Source organism: Mytilus galloprovincialis, chromosome 3 (genome assembly GCF_965363235.1).
Source record: "Mytilus galloprovincialis chromosome 3, xbMytGall1.hap1.1, whole genome shotgun sequence".
Lineage (NCBI taxonomy): Eukaryota > Metazoa > Mollusca > Bivalvia > Mytilida > Mytilidae > Mytilus > Mytilus galloprovincialis.
The window spans coordinates 107553188-107575031 of NC_134840.1; the positions used below are offsets into that span (position 1 = coordinate 107553188).

Consider the following 21844-nt stretch of genomic DNA (forward strand, 5'->3'; position numbering starts at 1 on the left):
CGATAACTTGACGAAAATAGAATCTCCATTATAGCGAACATAAATGCTATCTTGTAAAAATTCAAGTGCAGTTATCGTATCAAAGCTGGTCTAAATGACATACTTCTTTTGTTTGTTTTACTAAAAAAAAATGACCTAAAAGAGTTTGAACAGATACAATCGCATTCTGACTATTGAAATGCCCATTTTATTAGGTGTGTGGTTTTTGTTCTAAATGAGATTATAAGTAAAGTGGTATATAGGGTAGGAAATCCAAAACTTTGACAAAAGGATTCGAAATCATCAATACGAGCATTCAATTTATCAAGTACTTTCAACGAATTTTTGACATTCCCAAAGTAAAAATGTAATCAATTCCACTATTTTCAAAGGCCTTATTTGAACAATTTATTACCAGATTTTTAATTAGTACAAAGTGAACTTCAGTTGTAATATTCTTAACAGGGCCTATCCGAAATTCATGCTTCATTACAATAAAATTCATATTTCGGTTGTCTTGTATTTATTCCAAGGTTGTATGAATTATAATATTATGAAGCTAATGCTAAATTTGATATAACCCTCATCTCTATCGTCGAAAACAAAGTACAACTGCGATATTATTCAACACGCGGACTTTACTTTTAAAATTATAACACAATGTTTACTGCTGAACCCTTTTTTTAACATTTTTTCCTATTGTGCCTGTTTCTTTGTTCACACATTGTTGTCAATATAATGAATTATATGCGACTGTCATACAAGTGAGAGGTTTAGCTAGCTATAAAACTAGGTTTTATCAACCATTGTCTATTTAAGGAAATGTCGTTACAAAGTCAGGAATATGACAGTTGTTGTTCATTCGTTTCATGTTTTTGAGCTTTTAATTTTGCCATTTGATAAGGGACTTTCCGATTTGAATTTTATTTGGAGTTCGGTATTTTTGTTATTCTGCGTTTTCTAATATCCCACAAAAAGTTATTTTACGGATTATGACTACAATTCTGCATTTAGATAAAGGTCACAATAGTTTTCATATGTTAAAAACTCGTAAATCGTTTAACTGGGGGAATCGCATGAACTCGAAAAGGAGCGAGTTATGTCCTCAAGATGACAAACCGGCTGCAACTGACTAGTTTTATATTTTATGATTAAAATACAGACAAAACTTGAAGGAAAATGACAAAAAGAAGTATTTTGCTTATGGGTTTGTAAAATTCGAAAATACCAGGCTAATAATTTGTTTCTCCAGACGTAATGGTCAACATCTGCTATGTTCAACATCAAATAGTGACCATATATTCGGGGTCATAAAACCTTGGATGTTGGTCATCTATTGGTGTCATAAACCATTAGCTGGTGGACAGTCTAAGTAGGATACTTGGAGAGATGCACTGGTTTCATCTATTGTTTAAATGACATCCTGCAACAAAAGCTTACCTGTTCAGGAAAATTGTTCTTGTTCCTTTTCAATGACTTACATGTCAATAAGCTTTGTTGAAAGATTGAAATACATTTTTTAATCATTTCAAAACTTTAGAAATCATCTTCTAGTACATGATAGGTAACAATGGGATAATGTTTTTGGTAAAAATAATACTTATTTCATCATCCTCTATTTTTATGGGATGCAAATTTATTCCTTTATTCAAGCAGTGTCAAGTATTTATATTTTAGAAAATGCATTTGAATATTTCATAATGCTATTTATGACATGGGAAGTAAGGTGATTTTGTACTTTTAAAACTTCTAAAAAAAAGAAGAATGATTAATTAGCAAACATCAAAACTATCTGTCAAAATGATTTATTAAAAGTTTTACTTTACTGGCTTCATGTACTAGTTAAAACCATATATATGTTGGTTTTCCCATTTGAATGGTTTTACGCTATCAATTTTTGGGGCCCTTTATAGCTTGCTGTTCGGTGTGAGCCAAAGCACCGTGTTGAAGGCCGTACATTGACCTATAATGGTTAACTTATGTAAAAAAAGGCAACAGTAGTATACCGCTGTTGAAAACTCACAAATCCATGGACAAAAAACAAATCGGGGTAACAAACTTAAACTGAGGGAAACGCATTAAATATAAAAGGAGAACAACGACACAACATTAAAATGTAACACACACACACAGAAACGGACTAAGTATTAGACAAAATCTCATGTGAATAACAAATACAACATCAAAACCAAGTACATGAATGTGTTTGTAAGTTGTTCCTTGAATGGAGAGTTGTCTCATTGGCAATCATACCACATCTTCCTATATCTATAGAATAAACAAAAAAGTTATTGAACATCATGTACATAGTAATCAATTGTTCATATGCATTATTAAATTGATTTAATTAAAACAATTTTTTGGGTTTTGTGTATTAAATTATTCACATTTGTTATCAATGGTGTTTTGGTTCTAAAAAAATATTAACTTTTCTCCCCCTTGTGAGATGATTCATTTACTGATTTTTTTACTATAAATATTAGACAATTCATGATCATTGAATTGTTTTATTTGATATTTGTTTTCCATTATTATTTTGAGTTATAAATTTCAATTAAAACAAATATATTATAAGTGTTTTATACATGGATATATTTTCTGAAAATACATACACCATTTGTACATGTGCAAGTTAATATGAAATACAAAAATCTTTGTCTATATGCCTTTTTCTTTGTAAAGATGGTTGGTTCGTTTTCATAGCGACTAAGATTATGACGCAACGTTGTCTACTGTATCCCTATTTTCGACATTTTTACCTATTATGTCTGTTTGTTTTATTACACATCGTAGTCAATATAATGGCATTTTATGTAACTTTCATACAAGTGAGAGGTTTAACTAGCTTTAAAAACTGGTTTAATCCACCATTTTCCGAATAAGAAAATGTCTGTATCAAGTCAAGAATATGACAGTGTATCATTGATATGGTCATAATAATAAATTAACAGTTTACAAAAATTTGAATCTTTGAAATACTAAGGCTTTACTACCTCAGAAATAGATTACTTTATTTGTATTTGTCAAAACTTCAGGATATTTTTTTATCACCAATGCTCTTCAACTTCATACTTTATTTATTTTTGCTAAGACCATCAGGTTCTAAAGTGTGGAGCTGGTGGATGCAAAAGTTTTCTCTTCTCCTTCCCGCTCTGGTGTCTCACTCGGCGTTGACTTCTATAATTTGGAAAGTAATATTATCAAAAGGATTTTACTTTGAGCGAAGATGTCTTGTGAGAGGACAGTTTTTGTTTGTGTGGACCATGAATGATGGTTATTGAGCCGAATTTATCCATTTATATTTGTTTCTCCCACATACTGAATAATGTCACTATATGTTAAATAAATTCTCCGTTTACCAGTTGGAATTTAAGTAGATAGTATAATTTTGAAGGCCATGACTGGTGGTGAGGAAAATGTTTTTTTTAAATTACAGCCATTTTCTATAATTTCCCAATGCTTCTGAACAATGGTTGCCACATTTTAAAAATCAGAATGGTAAATGGGTAAAAGAGGTGTTACAACAGTAACTCGGAGTTCATAAGACCAATATGAAAGTTCAAGATTATATACAAATTTGGTGGTTGAAGTTTGCAACGTCCATTGGTCAATACCTTCAGGATAAAAGGACGATGCCATGTTTCATATGGGTATTATGAACCCATCATCCATTCATATTTTTTGTTGATATTTTTCTTTATTGCAAGTAGAGGAATATCCTTATTATTGTAATCAATTAAATGATTAATTGTTTTAGATCTCCATCGTGTCTAATGTCGATTAAAGATATGAGAAAACAGTGTTATACTCATTTTAATGGACATGTCTCAAAATACACTAAATATAGTGGACTTATTGCTTATAGTTTCTTAGAAACAGACTTAATAAAGAAAACTAAACAGTACCAAATGAACTTTGAAAATGAGGTCAAGGTTATATGAACCAAGCCAGGCAGACATGCCTGATATTCATATGATGAAATCTTTCAATCAGTTTAATTGAAGTCTGGAGCTGGCATGTCAGTTAACTGCTAGTAGTCTGTTGCTATTTATGTATAATTGTCATTTTGTTTATTTTCTTTGGTTACATCTTCTGACATCAGACTCGAACTTCTCTTGAATTGAATTTTAAATGTACGTATTGTTATGCGTTTACTTTTCTACATTGGCTAGAGGTATAGGGGGAGGGTTGAGATCATAAACATGTTTAACCCCGCCGCATTTTTGCGCCTGTCCCAAGTCAGGAGCCTCTGGTCTTTGTTAGTCTTGTATTATTTTAATTTTAGTTTCTTGTGTACAATTTGGAAATTAGTATGGCGTTCATTATCACTGAGCTAGTATATATTTGTTTAGGGGCCAGCTGAAGGACGCCTCCGGGTGCGGGAATTTCTCGTTACATTGAAGACCTGTTGGTGACCTTCTGCTGTTGTTTTTTCTATGGTCGGGTTGTTGTCTCTTTGATACATTTGATCAGATGACACATCCCAGCTAGACATATACACCTTACAATCATACCATACACCAAATATAGTAGACCTATTGCATACAGTATAAGAAAAACGCACCAAAACACATACACTTAAATATAACCACTAAACCATGAAAATGAGTTCAAGGTCAGATGACACCTGCCAGTTGGATATGTACACCTTTAATACCCCCAATACACTAGACCTATTGTTTATAGTATCTGAAAAAAAGTAAAATCACAAAAATACTGAACTTAGAGATATAGACTTGACTATCAAATGTTAACATTTTTCACTGATCCGTGAATTGAGGTCGAGGTCAAGTAAAAACTGTCTGACGGGCATGAGAACCTCGCAAGGTACAAACATACCAAATATATTGATCCCATTACTCATAACAAGAGAGAGATTAACATTACAAAAATCTTGATTTTTTTCAAGTAATCACTGAACCATGATAATTAGGTCAAGAAATTGTGACAGCTTTGTAACATAAGGCATATAAATTCAAAGTATGAAGCATCCAGGTCTTCCACCTTTTGAGATATAAAGCTTTTAAGAAGTTAGCTAACGCCGCCGCCGTAGCCGCAGCCGCCGGATCACTATCCCTATTTCGAACGTTCTGCGTCTAAAGTTGCAAGCTCGACACATTCGAAAGATGGTAATATAACCGAACTTGTTTAATTACTCAATCTCTGTAACAATAAATCAATGAATAATTTAGATATTAACCTCTCAGAAGAAATAGCAAATTTTACTTGTTTAAATTGTTGCATTTATTATCATATCAATAGCTGACTACAACAATGTGGGCTTTGCTTGTCGTTAAATGCCGAACGGTGACCTTATGCTGCCAACATTATGTCATATTTGTCATTTATACTTTAGAAGATAGTAGTCTCGATGGCAATCATACCACATTTTCTTATTATTCTTTTACAATGACAGTATTAGAAATGTAACATGTAATATGTAAAATTGTCAGACGGGAAAGATCGAGTCACATATCATAATAACATTTTAATTAGAAAAAATAGATAACATAAATAAAAATTGTCGTACAGACTTTGACATCACAATGCGCAATACAATCACAAAATAATAAACAATTCGCTATATACAATTTATTTGAAAATCGTAGAAGATTTTTTTTTATGATAATGTCAACAACATACTGAGGCATAAAAACTTAAAACAAAGAGTAGTACATATAAATATGAAAAAAATATGTCTTATTAGAAATGCATCTTATAAAACTATATAACAACAAGTCCAATGAAATATACCACAAACAAAAAGAAATTTATGGAAAAAGTGTTTATATTTACAGTGCTTTAAATAAAGATTTAGAATTTCACTTCGATTCTGTCCAGTGTAGGAATTATCATAATGTCCCTCTTATATGAGGAATTTGATGATTACGGAACTTTGATGGTTTCTTTAATAACAATAACTTTTTTGTCATGATGATTGAGAGATGTAAATAGTTCATAAAGACTATCTGTTACCGAACGCATTTTTTAACTTACATGTTTTTTTGTGTCGATACGTTGCTGTCTCATTGTCGCATACACTTAAGGAACGTATCAGCATGCCCTTTTCTTGTAAAACTTAAATATAAATTGTGAGAAATGAAACTAGAGGCTCTCAAGAGCCTGTATCGCTCACCTGATTCTACTTGGGTTTTTGAAATCATATAAAAAAATATAAAATTTGGCAAAAAGTGACAACACAACCTCATTTATAAGGAAAGGAACATGTTTAATTTCATTGAAAAGTCCCCCACTGGCGGCCATCTTGGATGACGGATCGGCTACAAAGTAACAACACTTGGTCAGCACCTCATAAGGAACATTCATGCCATGTTTGGTTTTATTCCATTCAGTGGTTCTCTAAAAGAAGTCATTTGTATGTATTTCCAATAGGGTCCTATGTTAACCTAAGTCCCCTGCTGGCGGCCATCTTGGATAATGGATCGGCTACAAAGTAACAACACTTGGTCAGCACCTCATAAGGAACATTCATGCAATGTTTGGTCTTATTCCATTCAGTGGTTCTCTAAAAGAAGTCATTTGTATGCATTTCCCATAGGGTCCTATGTTAAACTAAGTCCCCCGCTGGCGGCCATCTTGGATAATGGATCAGCTACAAAGTAACAATACTTGGTCAGCACCACATTAGGAACATTCATGCCATGTTTGATTTCATTCCATTCAGTGGTTCTCTAAAAGAAGTCATTTGTATGCATTTCCAATAGGGTCGTATGTTAACCTAAGTCCCCTGCTGGCGACCATCTTGGATAATGGATCGGCTACAAAGTAACAACACTTGGTCAGCACCTCATAAGGAACATTCATGCCATGTTTGGTTTCATTCCATTCAGTGGTTCACTAGAAGAAGTCATTTGTATGCATTTCCCATAGGGTCCTATGTTAAACTAAGTCCCCCGCTGGCGGCCTTCTTGGATAATGGATCAGCTACAAAGTAACAACAATTGGTCAGCACTCCATAAGGAACATTCATGCTATGTTTGGTTTCATTCCATTTAGTGGTTCTCTATAAGAAGTCATTTGTATGCATTTCCCATAGGGTCCTATGTTAAACTAAGTCCCCCGCTGGCGGCCATCTTGGATGATGGATCGCCTACAAAGTAACAACACTTGGTCAGCATCCCATAAGGAACATTCATGCTACGTTTGGTTTTATTCCATTCAGTGGTTCTCTAAAAGAAGTCATTTGTATGCATTTCCCATAGGGTCCTATGTTAAACTAAGTCCCCGGCTGGCGGCCATCTTGGATGATGGATCGGCTACAAAGTAACAACACTTGGTCAGCACTCCATAAGGAACATTCATGCCATGTTTGGTTTCATTCCATTCAGTGGTTCACTAGAAGAAGTCATTTGTATGCATTTCCAATAGGGTCCTATGTTAAACTAAGTCCCCGCTGGTGGCCATCTTGGATAATGGATCGGCTACAAAGTAACAACACTTGGTCAGCACTCCATAAGGAACATTCATGCTATGTTTGGTTTCATTCCATTCAGTGGTTCTCTAGAAGAAGTCATTTGTATGCATTTCCCATAGGGTCCTATGTTAAACTAAGTCCCCCGCTGGCGGCCATCTTGGATGATGGATCGGCTACAAAGTAACAACACTTGGTCAGCACCCCATAAGGATAATTCGTGCTATGTTTGGTTTTATTCCATTCAGTGGTTCTCTAAAAGAAGTCATTTGTATGCATTTCCCATAGGGTCCTATGTTAAACTAAGTCCCCGGCTGGCGGCCATCTTGGATGATGGATCGGCAACAAAGTAACAACACTTGGTCAGCACCTCATAAGGAACATTCATGCCATGTTTGGTTTCATTCCATTCAATGGTTCTCTAAAAGAAGTCATTTGTATGCATTTCCCATAGCGTCCTATGTTAAACTAAGTCCCCCGCTGGCGGCCATCTTGGATGATGGATCGGCTACAAAGTAACAACACTTGGTCAGCACCTCATAAGGAACATTCATGCCATGTTTGGTTCCATTCCATTCAGTGGTTCTCTAGAAGAAGTTCAAAATGTAAATTGTTAACGACGACGACGACGACGACGACGACGGACGACGACGGACGACGACGACGGACGCCAAGTGGTGAGAAAAGCTCACTTGGCCCTTCGGGCCAGGTGAGCTAAAAAAGTAATGCCAATAAAATATGATAATTCCTTAAAATCAAAAAATTAATATTAAAAATAGATCATCAAAGATATAAGCTTATGATTTGTTATTTCAGATGCAATTGAAACAACTTCAATATTTTATTTACACCTCACCTTATGCATTTAAATGTACAAAACAATCATAACAGATACATTTTGAGCGTAATCTTATGTGTACCAGAGACGATATCAACTAAAAATACATGGCTATACATTAAAGATTAAACATGAACAAAAATTTTTTTTTAAAATACAGCACAATTTTGATACTATTTACAACTTAAAAATTCTCGGAGTAAATTTTAAAAACTGAAATTACAGGTTTTGTCTACATAAGACTCGCCAGTAAAACTCAAATAAGGCATTGTAATAATATAGAGACACTATCTATTATAGATTAAGTTGTATTCTCATTCCAAAGAATAGCAAAACAAGATCAATAATAATGATACTACTACTTCTATTAATGATAATGATATTTATGAATACATACACATTAAGGTAGCACATTCAAAGATTTTTTTACTTCCAATCTCCAACCTTTGAAATGCTGTAACTTTCTTAAAACTGCATATAAATTAATAAAAGAGGTGGATATTTAAGGAATGACTGTAATATTTTTTCTGTCTATGAAGAAATAACATAAAAAAGTTGGTGCACACTGAAAAACGCGCGTAGCGGGTTATTTAACAGTGTGCACCACATTTTTTTTTATGTTATTTCGAATTCTAAATTCCATTTTAAACCGTAGAAAACCACGAAAAAACGTTGATGACGTCACGACCACATGACTAAATTATGTCTAAGGGGTGATAACAAAATAACGTCATTCAATCAGAAGCCGCGTTACATTCTAAATTAAATTATAGATAGATAAATGATTAATCTTTTAAATGGATGCAATATTTTTGTTATGCAATCATTATGTAATCAATTGTTATGCAATTGAGGGCAAAATCTTGGTCAGTTCTTTTGAATGAATTTAGCTCTTTCTTCTATATAGCTACACAAGAAATTTCAACGTTATCTTCATCATCACAGCAGGAGCTACAAAAAGGTGTCTTAAATTATCGCTATCGTATTCCATTCTCTCATAAATTGGTAATTAGTGTAAACATCCTTACCACATAAAAGTAGATAATGTAAGATTAGGTGTAAAATTTCATCTATACATTCTATCCAAAATCTGAGACATACTTTTGTAAGTAATGTCTCTAGGAACAACATATAATAAAATCCATGAAAAAGCTAATTTTAATTGAAAGTGAAAATTTCTTGTAAAATGTTGTAGACACAGTTATCATTATAATTAATTACATAATTGTTGTATAATACTAACATTGAATTAATATGAAAGAGTAATATGTTAGCTATCCATAGATACCACTTTTATAAATTTTCAAGCAGTATAAAGAAAGTTACAGTATTTTAAAACGGGAATTGGACGTATAAATTCTTTGTATTGTGCTACCTTAACAATGGCATTTCTGATGATATTACTACCGATTAACACTATCTTTATGTTTTTTTAATTCTGTAACTTGAATCTTTTATGCATTCGACGTCTTTTTTCAACATACAAAGTATTTGTATATCATATTTAAGTTATACAGGGATATAACTGTAGAACGGTAAAAGTGACGCTACCCAAATTTGTACTTGATCTGAGTTTTGTTGTAATAAGTATTGTGTATTGTTTCATAACATTTGGTTGAGGCAAACTTAAGTTATAAAACGGAAACAAAAAAAATAGCAATTTTTCCATTTGTAAAGGGCATAACTCTAGAACAGTAAAAGTGACATAACCTATATTCAAATTAGATCGGTATTTTGTGGTAATAAGGATTGTGTGTACGTTTCATAACATTTAGTTGAGACAAACTAAAGTAAGAGAATGGAAACGAAAAATTCAACAATTTTTCCATTTGTAATTGGGCATAACTTTAAAACGTTTAAAGTGAAGCCACCAAAATTCAATCTTGCAGTAAGAATGGTATCTTAGTTTAAGTAAAACACAAATTATCAGTTAATTTGGCTCTTAAGAGATCATCTTTACTATAAAGTGTGCTAAATGCCTAACCAATAGCTATGTGCGTACTAAAATAACATCAACGTTACCAATTTTACGGCAAAAGATGCACGTTTCAAAAAATTAATGTCTTTTCGGTGATGCAAAAGGTCGAAAATACAAAACCTGAGCAAAACAAACAGTGTAAAAAAAAGAGACCACCGACTTAACGATTTCAAATCAAATTGGAAAGATGATTCAAAATAAAAGAGAATGAAACGATGGTTTCGTGTAGGTGTGCGGAAGCCAAAAAGTGTTGATGTTTAATTTGTGTCAGAATGATTTTTTCAATAAAATTTGATAGTTCATCGATAGAAATTCGTAGAGGATGAGTGAAAATTTAATAACAAATAGTGATGACATTTTATATATTTCTAATTAGCTATCAAAGGTACCAGGATTATAATTTAGTACGCCAGACGCGCGTTTCGTCTACATAAGACTCATCAGTGACGCTCAAATCAAAAAGATTTATAAACCCAAACAAGTACAAAGTTGAAGAACTAAAATTTCGAATGGTAATAGCTGAGTGTCTCAAGAATTTGTTAAGTATGGTGATAACGTCCATTACGCCGCCTTGCCAAAAGAAAAAATAATCATAAAGACAAATATGAAAATAAACACATATATAAATACATTAAAAAAATAATTTAAAAAAACAATATTATACTGAAAATATGCATATGTACAACTTCAGAGGTTACGTTTTTGATTAACTAGTTTGGTTAATATAGATGATTGTGTTACACAAATTTATCTGATTTAATTAGGACTAACATCCTCTTTTTTGTGCCTTTCAAGCACTAATGACATAATAAATACAAAACTTAATGATTTCACACACTGCAATATAGTTCATCATTAACTTTATAAATTATTGATAGCATTTACCAAAAAAAGAAATTACTAAATATCATACTAAAAATAAGTATATTTTTAATATACCATGAGATATAAATGTTCCTACTCTAAATATATATATATATACAAATCAAGTAAAAGATATGAATATCTGTACTAAAGGGCAACTGAAGGAAAGGGTATTATTAAATAACATTTGGTACTGTATTCATTGACTTTTCTTTTCTTTTTTTATCTTGGTGTTCATATACTAAAGTTATACTAAACAATGACTTATGATTGATAGATTTCTTTTTTTGCAAACCGTTTCTTCTTTGACTGTTATTGTTTTCCCTGCTGCAATTTGTACTCACTTATTCAAGATCGCATTCAAGCTATGCTTTCATTTGAAAAGCTAATTTGTTTGCGATTTTTCAACAATGTAATGTCTTATTAATGAAAACCTTTAATTTGATTTACTGCGTCTACGGTAGTAGGGCCATTATATTTTATACACTTTAATATTTTCCGTTTTTTACATACGTTCCTAGTCCCGATTTCAGTTTTCGGCTAAGATAGTTTCCCATTAATAAGTGGTGACATCAAGATGAAACTAGTTCGTATGTTCTTTAAAATGTGAGTTTTAGGAATTATATACCAAATTACTGTTTTGGAGCCTGCTTCATGGTTGGATGAACATAGAAAGGTAATAGTGTGAAATCATTACTTTCTCAGGTCAAAGTTTAGGAAAAGGGAGTTAACCATGCAGTTGTTGTCACAATTGATTGAACACTTCATCTGCCTGCTCGCACATTTTTTTTTTAATTTAAAGTTAATTTCAATTGTGAATCCAAATTGACAGTTCACTGATCATTGTTGTTGTGCATTCTTCTTTCGGCAAATTAGCATCTACGAAAATTAAGTAGGTGGTTATAAAAAAAAAATTAGTTTTCATTGTAACTCATCCTTTTCAAACGGGAACTCACTTTACGCCATCCGTTTTCGCGTGCTTTTTTAGACATTCCTTCTATATCCCATGTTGAATAGTTTATATATTTAAGCAAAACTAGTACTAAGTTCTCATTCAAATGACTTTGACATGCTTCCTTTATCGCATTCTCGAAGTTAAAGAATTTGTGATCAACCTTCTGAATCAATAACTCAACAACGTCTGCTTCTCCAAAGTGACATGCCTCGTTCATTGAAACAGTAAGATCAAACAGAGAATGGTCAACTCGTTCTAACAGCATTGAAACTATTTCGTCCCAGCCTTTCTGGCATGAGATTAACATGGCATGTTTCATATCTATGAAGCTGACGTCAACTTTCTCGAGAATTATTTCAACAATTTCAGTTTCGCCACTATTACAAGCATTTTTCAAGGCTTCTTCCATGAAATTTTTGTCATGTTTGCAACTATCTGAAAACGATGATACGATTTCCGTCCAACTATATTTGCATGCATTTATCATAATGATATCTATATGTGATTGTGTTAGGTCAAAATTTTCGATTAAAAACTTTACGACACCTCTGTTGCAACTGTTCTTACATGATATACCGATCAATGTGTCCACATCAAAATTATTTCTACCATATTTTGAACAAAACAGTTCAACTATTTCAAGTCTTCCTTGGGCACACGCTTCGAACATGCATTCTTTTGTATCAAGAGATATATTATCAATATTGTCAAACAACCAATGGATAATATCTTTCCATCCGTATCCACACGCTTTCTCTAATACAAAATCAGTATCGAGAAAATTAGAATCGACATTTTCAAGAAGAAATTTTACAACCTCATATCGACCATATGAGCAAGCGTCGTTCATTGAAGTCCTCATATCAAAATTTTTTATATCAAATTTTGACCATAACAATTTAACAATTTTTAACCAACCATAGCCACACGATTCTACCATCACTGTTTGCACGTCAATGTTTTTTAATTCAATGTTTTGCAGTAACCAGTCAACGATTTCCAATTGTCCGGATTCACAAGCCGTGTTAACGATAACTCTCATATCAAACATGCTTTGTTCAGTGTTGTGCCAAAGCCTTTGAACCATGTCTAACTGTCCTAAACTACTAACAGCTCCCATTACTTCTGACATATCATTTTTTCTAAATTTTCTTATGCTATCATGTTCAAGCATGAACTGAACAATTGATACACGATCAAATGTGTCCCTGTTATTTGTCATATTCACTGTAGCTTTAATAGTGTCTATCAGCGTTTCTTTATACACTAATGGTTGAATATCAGTATGTGACATCAACCACTTTACTACGTTTCTGTTACAGTGAACGCATGCTTTTGTCAGTACTAGTTTACAGTTTTCTGGTGTATTCATGTTTGGTTCTTTAAAAAGCAATGAAATTATCTTATATCCTTCCTGAATACTCTTACAAGCCTGAGACAATGCCTTGGATTTATCCAACATGTTTTCGTCCATGTTGTTGAGTAGGTATGATAGTAATGCCTCGTTACAGTTATAACATGCATTGTTCCATGCGGATGTTACATTGAATAATGTTCTATCTAGATTATTCCAGAACCATTCAACAACAAGAACATTGTCATATCGACATGCATTATTCATTGCATTTTTCAAATCCAACATTTTCTGTGGAATATTTTCAAAAAGCCATTTAACTGCTTCTAGAGAATTTGTTTTTGAACTGCGACATGCTTTGTTCATTGCAGACCTAAAATCGACACAATTTCTGTCCATATTTTCCATGACATATTTCATTACCTGTAGATTACTATTTCGGCAAGCCTCATTCATCACATATTTCATTTCAAATAATGAACCATCCTTATTTTGTAATAACCACAAAACTTTTTCAGTGTGGTTCAGACGAGAAGCTTGTTCGATAACAGTTCCTATATTAAACAAATTTGGACTTATGATTTGTAAGAGTAACTTGAAAATGTCAAAAGTTTCTTCGCCATCATGAGGAATGAAAAGACTGAATGCAGTGTCTACATCAAACATAGAATGATCAATATTTTCAACTAACCATCTGACAATATTTAACCAACCGTTTCTACAGGTTACGTTCATTAGTATCTCCATATCAAATAAGTCAGTTTTTACTTTCTGTAATAATATTTCTATAAGTTTTTCATTACATCTATCTATCGATAGGTTGCCTGCGTTGTTCACTGCTCCCATTATATGCAACTTTTCATGATCGGAATTTTCTAACAAAAACGTGACAACATCTTGATGACCATTATGACATGCTTTGTTCATTATCTCTTTCAAGTCAAGTAAGTCATGATCCACTTTTTCGAGAATCAGTTTAAATAATTGTTCCTTCTTTTCTCTTTTCTCACAAATATCATCATCGTCGTCATCTTCGTCACTGATTGAGCTGTATGCAATGTTTACTGCTTTCATTATATGCAACTTTTCATGATCTGTATTTTCCAACAAAAAAGTGACAACATCTAGACAATCATAACGACATGCTTTGTTCATTATCTCTTTCAAGTCAAGTAAGTCATGATCCACTTTTTCGAGAATCAGTTTGATTATAGATTCCCTCTTTTCTATTTCCTCGTAAATGTCATCCTCGTAAAATTCACTGATTGAGAAGTATGCAATGTCTACTGCATCCATTATATATATTGTTTTATGATCAGTATTTTCCAACACAAACGTAACAACATCTAAATATCCATAACTACATGCTGTGTACATTATCCTTAATACAATTGAGTCATGATTCATGTTGTTGAGACATGGTGGATTGCTAACTATGTTTATACTTTCAATCATATCACACTCTTTGAGATAGATTTGGTCGAATATAAACGTGACAACATCTACACATCCATAGGAACATGCTTTGGTCGTTATCTCTTTAATGTCAAGTAAGTCATGATCCACTTTTTCGAGAATCAGTTTAAATAATTGTTCCTTCTTTTCTCTTTTCTCATAAATATCATCATCGTCGTCATCTTCGCCACTGATTGAGCTGTATGCAATGTTTACTGCTTTCATTATATGCAACTTTTCATGATCGGTATTTTCCAACAAAAAAGTGACAACATCTAGACAATCATAACGACATGCTTTGCTCATTATCTCTTTCAAGTCAAGTAAGTCATGATCCACTTTTTCGAGAATCAGTTTGATTACTGGTTTCTTCTTTTCTCTTTTCTCATAAATATCATCATCGTCGTCATCTTCGTCACTGATTGAGCTGTATGCAATGTTTACTGCTTTCATTATATGCAACTTTTCATGATCGGTATTTTCCAACAAAAAAGTGACAACATCTAGACAATCATAACGACATGCTTTGCTCATTATCTCTTTCAAGTCAAGTAAGTCATGATCCACTTTTTCGAGAATCAGTTTAAATAATTGTTCCTTCTTTTCTCTTTTCTCATAAATATCATCATCGTCGTCATCTTCGTCACTGATTGAGCTGTATGCAATGTTTACTGCTTTCATTATATGCAACTTTTCATGATCGGTATTTTCCAACAAAAAAGTGACAACATCTAGACAATCATAACGACATGCTTTGCTCATTATCTCTTTCAAGTCAAGTAAGTCATGATCCACTTTTTCGAGAATCAGTTTGATTACTGGTTTCTTCTTTTCTCTTTTCTCATAAATATCATCATCGTCGTCATCTTCGTCACTGATTGAGCTGTATGCAATGTTTACTGCTTTCATTATATGCAACTTTTCATGATCGGTATTTTCTAACAAAAACGTGACAACATCTAGACAATCAAAACGACATGCTTCGTTCATTATCTCTTTCAAGTCAAGTAAGTCATGATCCACTTTTTCGAGAATCAGTTTGATTATAGATTCCCTCTTTTCTATTTCCTCGTAAATGTCATCCTCGTAAAATTCACTGATTGAGATGTATACAATGTCTACTGCTTCCATTATATCTATTTTTTTATGATCAGTATTTTCCAACACAAACGTAACAACATCTAAATATCCATAACAACATGCTGTGTACATTATCTTTAATACAATTGAGTCATGATTCATGTTGTTGAGACATGGTGGGTTGCTTACTATGTTTATACTTTCAATCATATCACACTCTTTGAGATAGATTTGGTCGAATATAAACGTGACAACATCTACACATCCATAGGAACATGCTTTGGTCGTTATCTCTTTAATGTCAAGTAAGTCATGATTTACTTTCCCAAGAATGAGTTTGATCAAAGGTTCGTACTTTTTGCCTTTATCACTAATAGCATCGTCATCGTCCCTTATTGAACTGTAAACTATGTTGACTGCTTCCATTATTTCTAATTTTTCATGATCGATATTTTCTAACACAAATGCCAAAACGTCTAAAAAACAATACCGACATGCTTTGCTCATTATCTCTTTAAAATCAAAAGAGTATTTTTTTACTTTCCCGAGAATCAATTTAATCAAAGGTTCGTATCTAATATCGTCGAAGTTGTCCTTTACTGAGCTGTAAACTATGTTTACTGCTTCCATGATATCTAACTTGTTATGATTGTTGTTTTCTAACACTAAAGTGACAACATCCAAACACCCATACTGACATGCTTGATTAAATACTCTTTTTAAGTCAAGTGAGTCATGATTTACTTGCTTGAGAATCAGCATAACCAAATGTTTGTATTTGTTTTTTGTTTTATTGATATTTTCCCCTTCTCTGTCTTCGTCTTCTTTGTCCCCACCTTTATTTTCTTCCTTCTCTGCTTCCTGCTCTTCTATCTCCTGTTCATTCTTTTCATCATTCTCATATTCCCCTATCTTACTCTCTTCCTGTTCTTCCTCATTACTGTATTGTTTCTCTATATCCTGTCCCTTTACCCTCTCGCCCTTTTCTCTCTTGTTGCCCACCCATAAGTTGTATACTATGTTCATTGCTTTTTTTACATCTAACATTTTATGATCGGTATTTTCTAACAACAGTTTAACAACATCTGAGGAACAATCACGACATGCCTGATTCAAAACGTTCTTCAAGTCCAATGATTCATGATTTACCTTATCAAGTATCAGTTTGATTAACGTTAGGTACTTTTCCTTCTTGTTATTATTATCATTGTCATCGTCATTGGAGATTTCGTCTGACATCAATCCGGCGTATATAGTGTTAAAGGCTTTTTGTACATCATATACTTTATGATCTACACCTCGTAAGACACATTCAACAATATCAAACAAACAATCTTTATTTTCTATCTTCAACATGCTTGCCATGTCAATTAATTTATAATCTATATTGTCTATCAAAAGTTGTATCAGAGAAACAGTTAAATCAGGACGGTATGCATGTATGGCTTTATCAAATGCAGTTGGCATGTCAAATAAGTAATTGTCTACATTAGATAACAACCATTGGACCACATCAAAATGACTTCGACTACAAGCTGTATTCATGACTGCTTTAATATCTACTTGATTTGTATCAATCTTTTTCAACATCAACACCAACGTTTTATTAGATTCCCTAAACTGTCCATGTAACACAATAGTTATTGCTTCATGAATAACTGACGATGAGTATTCCACATTGTCTAACAACCATTTCAGAATATGGACCCATCCAAACCTACATGATATTTCTATTACGTAGTTTGCGTTATATAAACTTTGATCTACATTATGCAAGAAAAATTCTAATAAATCCATTTTCGGCAATACACATACTGATCTAACAGCGTCTCTGATGTTTAGTCTGAGATGATCAACAACAGACAACACAACTTTGATAAGTTCCATTTGCGTGTTTTCACATGCATTTTTCAAAATGTGGTTAATATTAACAAAATTGTCTTTACTACATGTTATTAACGTTTTAATCTCTTCATATCTTACTTCTTGAAAAGCTTTATTTATAATGTCCAACATGTCGATATGTTTCAAATCAACATGTAAAAAAAGCCATTTTATTAAATCTATGTTGCTTCCTCGCCAATAACTACTCACCGCAGACATTAGCACAGACGTTAAATCCAAGAGATTATGATCGACATTATTAATCAAGTACTTAACCACAGCAATCTCCTGAGCAATACATGCCAAAATCAGCATTTCATGTGTGTTCAACATTTTCTTTTGTACATTCGTTACCATCCATTTCAAAAAACTTTCTACGATGTGCCTATTCTTTTTACACACTTGAGTGAACACTAATTCCATGTCTAAAATGTTGTTATCAACATTTTGCAATAAAAAATTTAAATCGTCGACACAACCAACTACAAGAACTTGACTTGTTATTTTTTTCATATCAAATAATTGATGACCAATGTTCTTTATCAACCATTTTGAAACTAGCTCATCTGGGTCGTTTCTGACATTATTTAATGCCACAAGAAATGCTGATGTGAAGTCAAGCTGGTCATGGTTTACAGATGCGCATATCAACTGTACAACATCAAGTCTTTTGAATTCACATGCCCTATTTATTAAATGGTTCATTTCAAATGTACTTCGGTCAATGTTGTTCAACATCCATTTCATCGTTGTTACTGGACATCTTGAACACACTGTACTGATAATGCTATGCATGTTTTCTATCATTTTGAACATATTCAAATTCATAACAGATTCCCATACATTGTCTAAAATCTTTTCATTGCTTTCTAATTCACAAACATGTAAAAATGCTTCTGAAAGGGATGAATTACAAACAAATTTAATATCCTCTCCACTATCAGACGTCAAGATGAACTTGAGATGATCAAGCAACAGAGTAATAGTTTTATTCATTTCTCTTTGCTGCACAATACGCCCCAGAAAAAGTGCAGGTAAATAAAGTTTGCAAAGTCTGAATTCACCGTTGTTTGTTGTATATGACTGTAAAGCATAGTCTGGCTGAAAATAAACATCATGTGCTTTGTCAATCAAACATTTGACAAAACGTTCATCATTTTCTCTTATTATTTCTGAATCACACAACAACTGAATAGTTATTGACAATGAATTGTTAAAATATTCCGATTGTACTATTTTTATGATTCGGTCAGCAAGTTTTTGATAATATTTTGGAGATATTTTCATCACGATCTCACCTTCTTTCAACAAATAATTTTGAAGTCGTACCAACTCTCTTATAAAATCAAAGCTTAGCCTTGACAAGATTAGATTCTGATCGATTCTACTATATGATATTAAGATACTTTCTAATATTGTTTGATGCTGGAAGTGATATGTATCTTTATTACATCGCAATGTAAGATATTTGCCTATCATCCAATTTGCAGCATCTCTAATATGGCATGTTGGAAATTTTTTATATGAGATCCCATAGCATGACTCTGATATTTCAAGACATCTTTCACTGTTTATATCTTCTGGATCAAGAATATCGTCGTTTAAAAATATGTAAACCAATGTAATATAAGACATTCTGTCCTGATGCTTGTCAGCTCCATTAATCCTAAGCTTCTCAATTTCTTCAAATAAATATTTGGATGGGTGTTTGAAAAAACTTAAACCAAGACGAGTGAGTTTTCTGTTGCCCGTAAATAAAGAACAAGCTTCAGGGAAACCCAAAAATGGTTCTGTTTCAACAATTGTGTTTAATGTTTCACGATTTATAGTGACAGCTATTTGAGGATCCAATATTGTTTCTTCAAAATAGTTTTCTTGATCTTCAACTTCAAGAAGACGAAAATTATTTACAACAAAATATTTTGAAAGTAGCGATTTCTTTTCAGTTGCGGTCATTTTAAATTTTTGTGAACTAAGATCAACTTCACACGTACCATGGAATATTTTGTGTGAGATAAAAACCCATTGGCAAGACGTTCTAATTGTATTTCGTACAGTTAAGATAACCTTAACATTACCCTTAATAGTGGATGCATATAGTCTATCGATAATTTGAACATCTGTATTCTCCGTAAACTTTGTATTAGTTCTACCAAAAATATCTTCAAACAATATGACCAGCTTTTCCTTTGCCGTAACAACATCAGCAAAATCATGCAAGTTTGTAAGTTTAACTGTGTCATATTCCGGATGTTTGACCCGGAACTGGTGTAGTATTTCTAAGCTGTTTCTACTTTTTCCTGTACCAGCTGCCCCTGTTAGCACAATAAGTGAGTTCGTTTCTAGAAGTTTGATACAAGCCTGTACAGCAGCTGTTTCCACAAAAGTACCTTCCATTAAATGTCCTTCAATTTCTGTTTGTGTTAGTCCTAGAATATAGATAAACAAAATTATGGTTCAATTCCTTGAATTTTTTAGAAAATTTTAATTTTGAAAACTGAATTTTATAATCTTTCAATTCTTCTTGTATGGATGCATGTTTTTTCGCTGAAAATTTGGTCTGTATGTATTTAATCATGTTCAAGATGTACCCACATGTCGATATCGCCGATATCGGTAATGTCGACACGATATCGAATTGATATCAAGGTTTTCTTCAAACATCCATAACACACCAAAGCATAAGAGATGGCGATATCGTCGATATCAACAATGTCGGCACGATATCGAATCGATATCATTTTTTGCTTATGACATCTATGACGAACCCAGACATACCAGCTGTCGGAGGCATGATGACAGTCGTTTTCAAAAAACTGATATGTCGAATGTTACAATGGACATTGATATGGAGTTTACATTAAAAAAACGGGACGCTACGGAGAATATGGAAATATTTTGTGCTCTTCAAATAAACAGAAAACAGTTTAAATGATAGTTTTTAGGGGTGGAGATCGATAACAAACATTATCATTTGTACATTGAATTTGTTTTATATTTAAAGACAATCATATGAATACTTGACACGAAATTAAACTATTTGATTGACAAACAGAAAATGATATGTTACTAAATAGATTATTTGATCCAATGTTTTATAAAAGAAATGATATAAGTTTTACTCCCCCTTACAATGTTTATTGAAGGAAGAAAAAGACAGTTCTTTTAATTATGATATTGATTACAATAGGAAAGAGCCATTAACCTGAGACAAATCAATTATCAAATGTAATGGCTTTGGTCTAGCCTGCAGAAACTGCTTCTACTAACAGATCTGTACCTTGTTACTTTTGCGTTTAAACTTTTAATGTGTTTATATACTTCGTATTAATTGGATGAGTAAGCCCTTTTTATTTGATCGTATACATGTCGTACTGAAACACCACTGATCACCCTTTTTGGAGGAAAAGGGGATGGGCTGCGCCGGGAAACATAATTTACCCCGTCGCATTTTGTACGTGTTTGTACCAAGTCAGGAGCCTGCGATTTAGTGATTGTTGTTTGTTTATGTTAATGGTTTTAAACATGAATTGGGCTGTTTGTTATCACGTTGTTTTACATGATATTAGTTATTTCATGGCTTTCATTGTTTACCATGCGGTATTGGTTTTGCTCAGATGAACAATCACAAATTACATTTGTCATATAGTAAATAGTAAATCCGTGAACAGTATCGATATCGTTGATATCGACGCATAATGATGAACCAGGACAATTGGTGTACTAAATAAATAGTGATTAAGTTAAAATCGATATCGATATGATATCGTCGTTTTGTTATTATTTCTCCGCTAAGTACGTATAATTATATAGAGGACGGCACAAACTTGTCGAATTGTTGAATAAGAATAATGTGTTCGACTGAGTTTACGGTGTCTTATGTGGACAAAACGCACGTCGTGATGAAATTTTAAACATATATATCATTATTAGACTCAGTACGATTTAAAGCTGGAAAAATATTGTGTTAATACTTGGAAGCCATGATTCTTTGAACATAAGTGAAGAAAATGACCTTACTACGA

The 21844-nt window shown here is 32.8% G+C and overlaps 2 protein-coding genes across 2 annotated transcripts in view; both read right to left on the reverse strand.

Moving 5' to 3' along the window:
• The window catches only part of LOC143066872 (uncharacterized), a 74277-nt gene that overhangs the window by 25468 nt on the left and 26965 nt on the right, over positions 1-21844 (reverse strand). The gene's annotated exons all lie outside the window — the stretch shown is intronic.
• On the reverse strand, positions 4660-20248 carry LOC143069843 (uncharacterized). Its single transcript, XM_076244647.1, has 2 exons — positions 16680-20248; positions 4660-4668 (listed from the first exon to the last, which is right to left on the reverse strand). Exons 1-2 carry the CDS (start codon positions 20214-20216, stop codon positions 4660-4662), a joined length of 3546 nt encoding a protein of 1181 aa, XP_076100762.1. The 5' UTR covers positions 20217-20248.

Bases quoted from the DNA above. Each gene is read 5' to 3' on its own strand.
- LOC143069843 (XM_076244647.1), bottom strand. From the start codon at position 20,216: ATGGAAGGTACTTTTGTGGAAACAGCTGCTGTACAGGCTTGTATCAAA.